Source organism: Lethenteron reissneri, chromosome 61 (genome assembly GCF_015708825.2).
Source record: "Lethenteron reissneri isolate LAM-NWPU_2019-01 chromosome 61, ASM1570882v1, whole genome shotgun sequence".
NCBI lineage: Eukaryota > Metazoa > Chordata > Hyperoartia > Petromyzontiformes > Petromyzontidae > Lethenteron > Lethenteron reissneri.
The window spans coordinates 4,214,418-4,227,011 of NC_083839.1; the positions used below are offsets into that span (position 1 = coordinate 4,214,418).

Sequence of the window (12,594 nt, forward strand, 5' to 3'; positions counted from 1 at the left end):
CCCCCCCCCCCCGTACTGACCAGCGTGGTGAAGTATGGTCGGCCAACGCTGCGATGAGACCGGCATGTCACGCGTGATGCCAGAATCTGAACATTCGTAACGGAGTAAGCCAATGAGCTGTAAAGGCCTCCTCACGGACGCATTCAAGGTCTGCACTGTGCGTTGAAACGCGCACAAAATAATAACCAAGTTGACTTGCACGCAGCCGCAGATTTGTGCTCCATTCACAATTCCCCACGTGACGTTTCTTTGATTCGATCGACGGATGATACACCCCTCCCCCCTTTGTGTTCCCCCACCACCCACGACCACCCCCCACATCTCCCCTGTAAGCCAAGAGGGAACCAACCACAACTGCGATAGTGCAAAGTGTTCACAACTTGCTCGACGCAACACGAGGTCACGTGTGGAACATATGCGTGGAATGCAAGCAGCGCGTGCGTGCGTGAATGTGCGAGTGCGTGCAAGCGCGTGTAAGTGTGAATGCGTGGGAGAGAGTGTGAGTGAGCGAGTGCATGCGTGTGTGTGCGTGCGAGCATGTGTGCGAGTGTGAGTGCATGGGAGAGTATGAGTGCGAGTGCGTGGGAGACTGTGTGCGAGTGAGAGTGAGCGAGCGAGTGTGTGTGCGTGGGAGAGAGTGTGAGCACGGATGTGTGTGCGAGTGAGTGAGCGAGTGTGTGTGTGTGCGGGTGTGTGTGAGTGTGAATGCGTGGGAGAGAGTGTGAGTGAGCGAGTGCATGCGTGTGTGTGCTTGCGAGCATGTGTGCGAGTGTGAGTGCATGGGAGAGTATGAGTGCGAGTGCGTGGGAGACTGTGTGCGAGTGAGAGTGAGCGAGCGAGTGTGTGTGCGTGGGAGAGAGTGTGAGCACGGATGTGTGTGCGAGTGAGTGAGCGAGTGTGTGTGTGTGCGGGTGTGTGTGAGTGTGAATGCGTGGGAGAGAGTGTGAGTGCGCGTGTGCATGCGTGTGTGTGTGCGAGCATGTGTGCGAGTGAGAGTGAGCGAGCGAGTGTGTGTGCAAGTGCGTGGGAGACTGTGTGCGAGTGAGTGAGCGAGCGAGTGAGCGAGTGAGCGAGTGTGTGTGCGAGTGTGTGTGCAAGTGTGTGTGCGTGGGAGAGAGTGTGAGCACGGATGTGTGTGCGAGTGAGTGAGCGAGTGTGTGTGTGTGCAAGTGCGTGGGAGACTGTGTGTGTGAGTGTGTGTGCGAGTGAGAGTGTATGTGCACTATGGACCCGGCTCAAACCGCAAGTGTACGAGTCTGTGCGTCACTACAGGAGTCCGTGTGAGTAACTGTGACTGCAGCCAAGGGCAATCCATCACTCGCACCACATTGCAGCGTGTCGCCCTTGACTCTGCGAGTCATTTCGCTCTCTACGCCGCTCCTTACACGAGCCCATGCAGGTCTATGTGCGTGTCTATGGGTCTCTGTGCGTGTCTATGGGTCTCTGTGCGTGTCTATGGGTCTCTGTGCGTGTCTATGGGTCTCTGTGCGTGTCTATGGGTCTATGTGCGTGTCTATGGGTCTATGTGCGTGTCTATGGGTCTCTGTGCGTGTCTATGGGTCTCTGTGCGTGTCTATGGGTCTATGTGCGTGTCTATGGGTCTCTGTGCGTGTCTACGGGTCTCTGTGCGTGTCTATGGGTCTCTGTGCGTGTCTATGGGTCTCTGCGCGAGTCTATGGGTCTCTGTGCGTGTCTATGGGTCTCTGTGCGTGTCTATGGGTCTATGTGCGTGTCTATGGGTCTATGTGCGTGTCTATGGGTCTCTGTGCGTGTCTATGGGTCTCTGTGCGTGTCTATGGGTCTATGTGCGTGTCTATGGGTCTCTGTGCGTGTCTACGGGTCTCTGTGCGTGTCTATGGGTCTCTGTGCGTGTCTATGGGTCTCTGCGCGAGTCTATGGGTCTCTGCGCGAGTCTATGGGTCTCTGTGCGTGTCTATGGGTCTCTGTGCGTGTCTACGGGTCTCTGTGCGTGTCTATGGGTCTCTGTGCGTGTCTATGGGTCTCTGTGCGTGTCTATGGGTCTCTGTGCGTGTCTATGGGTCTCTGTGCGTGTCTATGGGTCTATGTGCGTGTCTATGGGTCTCTGTGCGTGTCTACGGGTCTCTGTGCGAGTCTTTTGGTCTCTGTGCTTGTCTACGGGTCTCTGTGCGTGTCAATGGGTCTCTGTGCGTGTCTACGGGTCTCTGTGCGTGTCTATGGGTCTCTGTGCGTGTCTATGGGTCTCTGTGCGTGTCTATGGGTCTCTGTGCGTGTCTACGGGTCTCGGCGCTCTCTTGACAGGAGACGCTCCGAACGGAATTCATCCGGCGACCCCCCCCTCCCACCCAGACACCACCAAAAGGCGTCTCCACACCCAGCGCGCTCACGCACACAGGCAGAGTTAGAATAAACTCGGTGTCTCACCCCCACCCCCCCCACTGCTCCTCTAATACCCGGAGGAAGAGAACCCAAGTAGAGCAAGAAAATAAACAAAGACGAAGCGTCGCTGCGTTTGTGTTGGTTACCAGGTCAGTCTGTCACCCCAACTCCCTCCCCCTCGAATCTCTCTCCCTCCCATCCCCTGCCCTCCCCCTCCCACCTCCCTCCCATCTCTCCCCCATCTCCCTCGCCCTCCCAACTCTCTCCCTCCCTCCCACCCTCCCATCTCCCTCCCTCCCATCCCCCTCCCTCCCACCCTCCCATCCCCCTCCCTCCCATCCCCCTCCCTCCCACCCTCCCATCCCCCTCCCTCCCATCCCCCTCCCTCCCACCGGCTGTTTTATTGTGGTTCACGCCACCACCGTTACGACGTCGACGACGACGACGTCGGCAACGATGACACAGCTCGTCGCCGCATCGTTACCGCATTGTCACTGCATCGTTACCGCATCGTTACCGCATCGTCACTGCATCGTTGCCGCATCGTTACCGCATCGTTACCGCATCGTCACTGCATCGTCGCCGCATCGCCGCCGTGAGATATTTTATTTTTCGCATTCGTCTTGAAACGCCGACGGCGCAAAATGCAGTGGCAGAGAGTTGCCACTGGCTCACGCCCGGGACGGCTCGCCAAGCTACTCAATCACGGCAGGAGAGAGGTGAACTGGCCCATCATCCCCGCGGGGCGGATAAATTGAGTACCGCCACTTGCAAAGCGAAGTCGTCGGCGGCTGTCCTGTGCGACACATGAGGCCTGCACGGGGAGATCCGCAGGCCTCGTGTGTTTGACGCTGATTCACGTGTATAGTAACGCGTGTAGTAACATGTAACGTGTATATGATCGTGTATATGAACGTGTGTATTTCTTGACTCGAGTTTAATAACGTGTGAAGAGGACTTTTTATTTATTTAAGTAGAGAGTTCCCCCCCCCAACCCTCGCCCCCCTCCCCTCGGCCCACCTTCCCTCCCACCCCCGCCATAGGAATGTGGAATTTCCACCACGGTTGGCAGCGACGCCTCGACCGAAGCACATCTGAGCAGGAATTCACTTTTGACTTTCAACTTTTGCGAGAGCCAAGCGGGACTTTTCATCAGGGCTCTCTCCCTCTGGGAGGGGCAGAATTCACAAAGACAAAGATCCCCCATATAGTCTCGACAGACTGTTGGGGCAAGTGCAGTTCGCGAGGAGCACCTGTGAAGGCCGGCACTGTGGCACACGAGGGGGTGGGTGGCCAGCACCACGCCCGGCCGCCTTTGTCTCCCCAGTGGCGATGTTTATTACACACCGCACCAGGTACTCATTGGAGGCTGAGTCGACCTAGGAGAGGCCCACGAGCGGTTCAGATAGTCACTGGTGTTGGCCTTGAGTGGGAATCGAATTCAGGATGGCAGGTTTGTAGTGCAGCGCGATAACCACACACCCACACACCCACAAAGATCCCCCGTATAGCCTCAAAAGACTGTAGGGGCAAGTGCTGTTAGCGAGCACCTATGAAGGCCGCAACGGCACACAAGGGGGTGGGTGGCCAGTACTACGCCCGACCGCCTTTATCTCCCCAGTGGCGATGTTTACTCACCGCACCAGGTACTCATTGGAGGCTGAGTCGACCTAGGAGAGACACAGGACCGGTTCAGATAATCGTCACCGGGGTTGGCTGTGAGCGGGAATCGAACCCGGGTCGCCAGGTTCATAGCGCAGCGCGCTAACCGCTACACCACTGCTACACTACCGCCACACACCCACACACCCACACACACACATACCCACACACCCTCGACCTGAAGGTCAAGATACAGCAGCCTGCTGGATTAGGGAGGAAACATCCCAGTTATGTGGCGTTCGTGGTTCTCTGTCCATTTCCCTATCTTGCTCTTGATCTGTCTGTCTCTCTCTGTCTGTCTCTCTCTCCATCTCTCTCTGTCTGTGTCTCTCTCTGTCTGTCTCGCCGTCTCTGTATCTCTCTTTGTCTCTCTCACTCCGTCTCTCTCACCTCGTCTCTCTCTCTCCAAAAGCCCCTCTCTGTACCAGCGTGGACGGCACCCTCGTGTTCACCTTCTGAAGCGCTCGCTTGTCACCGTGGCGTGCGCGATGACCACCACCACAACCACCACCACCACAACCACCACCACAACCACCACCACCACAACCACCACCACCACGTGACTTTTCTTTCGTGTTGTGCGCGCTGCTTTTAGCGCCACATCGCGTGGATTTGTAGCGTTTATTTCCATTTGTTTGCTGGTGACTTTGTGTATTTCATATCGAAATCGCCTCCAGTGCTGTTGCTGCTGGCGGCAATAAAAGTTGTTTAAAAGTCAAAAGTCTCTCTCAGTCTCTCTCTGTGTCTCTCTCTGTGTCTCTCTCTGTGTCTCTCTCTGTGTCTCACTCTGTGTCTCACTCTGTGTCTCACTCTGTGTCTCACTCTGTGTCTCACTCTGTGTCTCACTCTGTGTCTCACTCTGTGTCTCACTCTGTGTCTCTCTCTGTGTCTCTCTCTGTGTCTCACTCTGTGTCTCTCTCTGTGTCTCACTCTGTGTCTCACTCTGTGTCTCACTCTGTGTCTCACTCTGTGTCTCACTCTGTGTCTCACTCTGTGTCTCTCTCTGTGTCTCTCTCTGTGTCTCTCTCTGTGTCTCTCTCTGTGTCTCTCTCTGTGTCTCTCTCTGTGTCTCTCTCTGTGTCTCTCTCTGTGTCTCTCTCTGTGTCTCTCTCTGTGTCTCTCTCTGTGTCTCTCTCTGTCTCTCTCCGTGTCTCTCTCCGTGTCTCTCTCCGTGTCTCTCTCCGTGTCTCTCTCTGTGTCTCTCTCTGTGTCTCTCTCTGTGTCTCTCTCTGTGTCTCTCTCTGTGTCTCTCTCTGTGTCTCTCTCTGTGTCTCTCTCTGTGTCTCTCTCTGTGTCTCTCTCTGTGTCTCTCTCTGTGTCTCTCTCCGTGTCTCTCTGTGTCTCTCTCTGTGTCTCTCTCCGTGTCTCTCTCCGTGTCTCTCTCCGTGTCTCTCTCTCCGTCTCTCTCTCCCCATGTCGCACTCTCTCACGGCAGTAAATTGCCGATCGTCGACAGCGCAGGAGTGGTGGCGTTTGCCTCGTGTTGCAGAGGGTTCCTCGGTGCAAGCCAAGCGCCTTCAATAATTCACGTTGGGAATCATCGCCATTCTTTGTCGGGCCCCAAGGGCTATCAAGAAGACAAAGATCCCCCGTACAGCCCAAAGAAACTGTTGGGGCAAGGGCTGTTAGCGAGCACCTATGAAGGCCGGCACTGCACACGAGGCGGTGGGTGGCCAACACCACGTCTGGCCGCCTTTGTCTCCCCAGTGGTGATGTTTACCACACACCGCACCAGGTACTCATTTGAGGCTGAGTCCACCTAGGGGAGGCCCAGGACAGTTTCAGATAATCGTCACCGGTGTTGGCCGTGAGCGGGAATCGAACTCGGGTGGCAGTGTTTCTAGTGCAGCGTAGCGCTAACCGCTACACCACCGCTCAAAATGGTGCGGTGTTTCACAGACGCGTACGGTGGTCAAATGTCAACTACCTCGCCTGGTATACAGGATGTCGCGAGTTCGATCCCGACGCCGACACCTGCACATTTGAAGTTTGCGTGTCTCTATCCTCTTGGGTCGCGTGGATTTTTCTCCGGCTCCTCCAGCCTTTAACCTCCACATTTAGAAACATGCGTTGAGGGTATTTGGCCGATGCTATAAATTTACACACGATGATGAACCGCTTCTGACAAAGAGCTATTCTAGCAGCTCAGTGGGGGCCTTACCGTGTAAAATAAAGAGTTCAGTTTGAGCAGTTTCATAGTCTGACAGTAGGGGAACCGATGTTGTCGATGCTTCTCCAAAATCGGGTAAATTTCACGGCCGATTTCTCGATTTCTCAAACGTGGCCGGCTCGGACGGACGGCAGTGGCGCGCGTGTTTTGCCCGGCCCGCCCTCTTTTTCTAATTACATCATCACGGGATGTTTGAGAGAGTCTCCAGCGCAGCAGAGGGCGTGCGGTATGTTCACGGCGAAGACACCCGCGGCATTAATCGGGCCGGAGGGCCCGTGGCTCGAAGCGCAAACCTCTTCGGCGGAAAGTGGCACAAAAGACAAAGGTCACCCGTCTAGCCTGAAGAGACTTTTTGGGGCAAGTGCTGTTCGTGAGCAGCAACTATGAAGCAGAGGTCGCAAACGGGTTTTGATTCCTTACCCGTACCCGTACCCGGCCGCACCAGGGTCGCAAATGGGTACCCGTACCCGGCCGGGTACAGGTACGGGTACCCGTTCCCTACCCGTACCCGTACCCTACCTGAAATGAGTGACAAACGGTTACTCACCAGTGACTCACGGCCTACCCGTACCTGGCCGCACCAGGGTCGCAAATGGGTACCCGTACCCGGTCGGGTACGGGTACCCGTTCCCTACCCGTACCCGTACCCTACCTGAAATGAGTGACAAACGGTTACTCACCGGTGACTCACGGCCTACCCGTACCCGTACCCTACCCGAAATGAGTGACAAACGGTTACTCACCAGTGACTCACGGCCTACCCGTACCCGTACCGGCCGCACCAGGGTTGCAAACGGGTACCCGTACCCGGCTGGGTACGGGTAGCCGGGTATTGGGTAGGGTACGGGTATCGGGTACCCGGTTGCGACCTCTGCTATGAAGGCCGGCACGACACACGAGGAGGTGGGTGGCGAGCAGCAGCACCACGCCCGGCCGCCTTTGTCTCCCGAGTGGCGATGTTTCACACACCGCACCAAGTACTCATTTGAGGCCGAGTCGGCCTAGGGCAGACCCCAGAGGAACGGTTCGAATAATCGTCACCGGCTTCGGCGGCCCCGAGCGGGAATCGAACTGGGGTCACCGGGTTCGTAGTTCGGTGTGTGCCAACCCACGATTCTAAATGTGGAGGGAAAAATTGAGGAGTCGGAGAAAAGTCCACGCGACCACGGGGAGAGAGAGAGACACGCAAACCCCACATATACAGCAGCAGGCGTCAGGGTCGGTAGCGAACCCACGACCTCCTGTATACCAGGTGAGGTAGCTAACATCTCCTAGCCACCGTGATGATGAGAGACACGCAAACTCCAAATATACAGCAGGCGTCAGGGTCGGGATCGAACCCACAACCTCCTGTATACCAGGCGAGGTAGTTAACATCTCCTAGCCACCGTGATGATGATGATGAGAGAGAGAGACACGCAAACTCCAAATATACAACAGCAGGCGTCAGGGTCGGGATCGAACCCACGACCTCCTGCGTACCAGGCGAGGTAGTTAACATCTCTTAGCCACCGTGATGATGAGAGAGAGACACGCAGACTCCAAATACACAGCAGCAGGCGTCACGGTCGGGATCGAACCCACGACCTCCTGTATACCAGGCGAGGTAGTTAACATCTCCTAGCCTCCGTGATGATGAGAGAGAGACACGCAAACTCCAAATATACAGCAGGCGTCAGGGTCGGGATCGAACCCACGACCTCCTGAACACCAGGCGAGGTAGTTAACATCTCCTAGCCACCGTGATGATGATGAGAGAGAGAGAGAGAGACACGCAAACTCCAAATATACAGCAGCAGGCGTCAGGGTTGGGATCGAACCCACGCCCTCCAGCACACCAGGCGAGGTAGTTAACATCTCGCCACCGCGGCGGCCCAACTCCCAAATCAAGAGGCGAAGAAGAGGCGCCGGGTGGGGGCGGGGAAATGAAATACGACGTCAAGAACGAATCGAGGTGCTGGTGATGCGTGTTTGCCATTACCTGCCCGCAGCCCGGCGCGTTGCACGCAAAGGCGCCCTCATGGCTCATTCTCTCTGCCGGGCTCGCTCCAAAGGGGAGGAGGGGTGGTCACGACGACCAAGGAAACCTCCACTTCCACTGGAAATGAAAAAAAGGAACGGGGGAAGCAGAAACAGGCAAACGTGTGGGCGAACGCGTCCGTTAATCATCGGCGCAATCGTCAGCTTTAATCGTGATTCAAATTCTTGGTAAATAAATATATTTACTTCCAGACGATGCGCTCTATCACTTCCGATGCACTGGGTGTGCGTTACCCGAGTCGGCGAGGCGCAGAAAAACAGAAGTACGTTAGTTTTATATTTATATCAGGCCCACCACCACCCCCCCCCCGCGCTGAACTCAACTTCCCGTGGGGAGGAGTCCACGCGCTACTGGGAACGTGCTGAACGCTCCCGGCGCGCTGAAACGATAACCCAACTTACACCATTGGAACCTCATTTGCCAGTAAAAAAATGTGATAATTGGTTTTTTACCCTTCTATCTGGCAACAAAACTGACACCTTTTTTTTACAAGAAGTCATGTTTGCATAGACCACAATACCTGCGGTCGTAATGCAAAAAAAACACAACTCTGATAATGTATGCACTGTCCTTGAAGTTGATTGGTCCACACCCGAGACAGCTTTCCTTAGAGCCTAGTCTCACATGGTGTTGGACCAGATGACGCCAAAAGGCGCACAACTCAAAGACAATCCACCATCAGAGTATGAGAGCTCGGGGTAAGCATTTACACCATTGGAACCTCATTTGCCAGTAGCAAAATATGATAATTGCTTTTTTACCCTTCCATCTTGTTTGCATTATGGCTGCAGGTATCGTGGCCTATGCAAACATGACACCTTGTAAAAAAAAAAGGGCTCAGTTTTAGTTGCCAGATAGAAGGGTAAAAAAACTATTATGAAAACCCAACTTGTGATTTGACCGCGCTACCGCTTTCTTGGCGCGCGTGAGCGCGGGGGTGGAGTTTGCCGATTTGCCGTGGAAGAAGTTTCCCGGAGAAGCTCCCCACGGCGGGCGAAACGAAACCGACGATCGGTCGTGGCGAGCACCGCACCGCGCGGTAACGGCTCGTGGGAGAGCGACAACTTCACGATGGCATAAAATGTACGCGACCGCGCCGGATGAAGGCTTCCCCCTCCACAGAACGCCGGTCCGGCTATATATATCACCGGCCACCAACGTCAGCCGCGGTCGGAAATCGCCAGAACTCAGCTCGCCGAGTTCACGGCAAAAGTTCGGTGACCACCGCGCCGCCACATACACCGTTACGATAACCAAACGCAGAGCGCGTACAATCACAGATCTGTGATACATTGCACGTCACATGCACCTCCGATTGGCACGGCTGGCTACGTACGGCCCGAAAGAAGTTCAACTTACATACACATAGATGGACTCTGAGAGGCACAGACTCACACAGAAACCCGCAGACTCACACAGAGACTCGCAGACTCACACAGAGACCCATAGACTCACGCAGAGATCCACAGACTCGCACAGAGACCCATAGACTCACACAGAGACCCATAGACTCACACAGAGACCCACAGACTCGCACAGAGACCCACAGACTCGCACAGAGATCCACAGACTCACACAGAGACCCATAGACTCACACAGATACCCACAGACTCGCACAGAGACCCACAGACTCACACAGAGACCCACAGACTCACACAGATACCCACAGACTAACACAGAGATCCACAGACTCACACAGAGACCCACAGACTCACATAGAGACCCACAGACTCACACAGATACCCACAGACTAACACAAAGATCCAGACTCACACAGAGACCCACAGACTCACACAGAGACTCACAGACTCACACGTACATGCATCCGCCACACTAAAACCCTTAGTCTCTTTATTAGGAAGCCACTGAGGCTGTGAACTTGTAAATCTAAATTGAAAACTCAATTCTTCAGGACTCCTTTTTGTGTTCAGTTTGTTGTTCTCCCCCCCCCCCGCACCTCCAATGAACGCGGTGGCCTACGTAGGGTGTGAAAGAAGTTAAACGTGTGTACAGCTGCCACAGTCACAAGCCTGGCAGACACACACCACCACCGCCTCGCTCCACCACCACCACCACCCTCCTCCAACAACCATCAGCAACCACAGCCACCACCACCCGCTACTAACGCCACGCGGGCCTCCATCACAGATCGCATTCAACACGCAATCAACACGCATTCAACACGCATTCAACACGGCCTTACTTTGTACGCATGCATGTTGAACGTCTTTCGCAATGTACGCAAGCCAACCGCGCTAATCTGTGGGTCTCTGTGGGTATCTGTGGGTGTCTCTGTGGGTGTCTCTGTGGGTGTCTCTGTGGGTGTCTCTGTGGGTGTCTCTGTGGGTGTCTCTGTGGGTGTCTCTGTGGGTGTTTCTGTGGGTGTCTCTGTGGGTATCTGTGGGTGTCTCTATGGGTCTGCATGTCTGTGCGTCTCTGTGTATGTATGTTGAACTTCTTTCAGAATGTACGTAAGCCAACCGTGCTAATCTGTGTGTCTCTGTGGGTGTCTCTGTGGGTGTCTCTATGGGTGTCTCTGTGGGTGTCTCTGTGGGTGTCTCTGTGGGTGTCTCTATGGGTGTCTCTGTGGGTGTCTCTATGGGTGTCTCTGTGGGTGTCTCTGTGGGTGTCTCTGTGGGTGTCTCTGTGGGTGTCTCTGTGGGTGTCTCTGTGGGTGTCTCTGTGGGTGTCTCTGTGGGTATCTATGGGTGTCTCTGTGGGTGTCTCTATGGGTGTCTCTGTGGGTGTCTCTGTGGGCGTCTCTGTGGGTCTCTATGTGCCTGCGTGTCTGTGCGTCTCTGCGTGTATGTATGTTGAACTTCTTTCGCACAGTTTGTAGCCAACCATGCAAATCGGGAGGTGCCAGTAGATAGCAGGCCTCCCCCATACCATCTGTCCACAAACACCCCTTTGCAAACTGGGACCGTTCCATCTCGAGGGATTTTCGAGGTCAAACGTCTTAATGGTTAAACGTCAACAGCGACCTCTCGTCTCAAGTGTGCTCGCTCCCACCTGCCTACACAAGTAAGGTCGTCTCTCTTGGTTCGAGCCTCCCTGCTAAAAACACACTTGCCCTCTCAGTCGCTCTCCAGCTGTAGCAGCAGCAGTAGCAGCAGCAGCAGCGCCCCCCGGCATCGCTACCCGTGCCGTACTCCATCAAACAACGGGGCCCCCCTCAACCAAACCAACCCGCACTGCGCTGCTCCGATCGTCGCCGAATCGCATCCCTCTCCCGTGCGTGCGTAGCAGCAGCGGTAGCAGCAAGTGCAGTCGGATCCGCAGGAACAGCAGCAACAGCTGCAGCAGCCGGCAGCAGTAGGAGTATACAGGTAGAGCAGCATGTGCAGCAGCAGGTACCGCATGAGCAGCAACAGTCGGAGGCAACAGCAGCAGCAGCAGGAGCAGCAGCAGGAGCAGCAGCAGCAGGAGCACCAGCCGGCAGCAGCAGGAGTAACAGGTAGAGCAGCAACAGTCGGAGGCAACAGCAGCAGCAGCAGCAGCAGGAGCAGCATGTGCAGTAGGTACCGCAGGAATAGCAGCAGGAGCAGCAGTGGGATCAGCAGCTGCAGCAGAAGCAGCAACAGTAGGAGCAGCAGCAGGAGCACCAGCCAGCAGCAGCAGGAGTAACAGGTAGAGCAGCAACAGTTGGAGGCAACAGCAGCAGGAGCAGCATGTGCAGTAGGTACTGCAGGAACAGCAACAGGTGCAGCAGCAACATCTGCAGCAGAAGCAGCAACAGTAGGAGCAGCAGCAGCAACAGCAGCAGCAGGAGCAGCATGTGCAGTAGGTACCGCAGGAACAGCAACAGGTGCAGCAGCAACATCTGCAGCAGAAGCAGCAACAGTAGGAGCAGCAGCAGCAACAGCAGCAGCAGGAGCAGCATGTGCAGTAGGTACCGCAGGAACAGCAACAGGTGCAGCAGCAGCAGGAGAAGCAGCAACAGTAGGAGCAGCAGCAGCAGCGGCAGCACCAGCGGTAGCAGCAGCAGGAGGATCAGCAGCTGCAGCAGAAGCAGCAACAGTAGGAGCAGCAGCAGGAGCACCAGCCAGCAGCAGCAGGAGTAACAGGTAGAGCAGCAACAGTTGGAGGCAACAGCAGCAGGAGCAGCATGTGCAGTAGGTACTGCAGGAACAGCAACAGGTGCAGCAGCAACATCTGCAGCAGAAGCAGCAACAGTAGGAGCAGCAGCAGCAACAGCAGCAGCAGGAGCAGCATGTGCAGTAGGTACCGCAGGAACAGCAACAGGTGCAGCAGCAACATCTGCAGCAGAAGCAGCAACAGTAGGAGCAGCAGCAGCAACAGCAGCAGCAGGAGCAGCATGTGCAGTAGGTACCGCAGGAACAGCAACAGGTGCAGCAGCAGC

General features: G+C 55.5%; 1 protein-coding gene across 4 annotated transcripts in view; it reads right to left on the bottom strand.

The window, feature by feature from the left end:
* The window catches only part of LOC133358345 (cyclic AMP-dependent transcription factor ATF-7-like), a 124,310-nt gene that overhangs the window by 64,132 nt on the left and 47,584 nt on the right, over positions 1-12,594 (bottom strand). For all 4 annotated transcript variants that reach the window (XM_061576625.1, XM_061576624.1, XM_061576622.1 and 1 more), the window contains exon 3: positions 8,172-8,288. In XM_061576625.1, coding sequence (XP_061432609.1) covers positions 8,172-8,219 — 48 coding nt within the window. In that variant the 5' untranslated portion in view covers positions 8,220-8,288. The remainder of the gene's footprint in view (positions 1-8,171; positions 8,289-12,594) is intronic.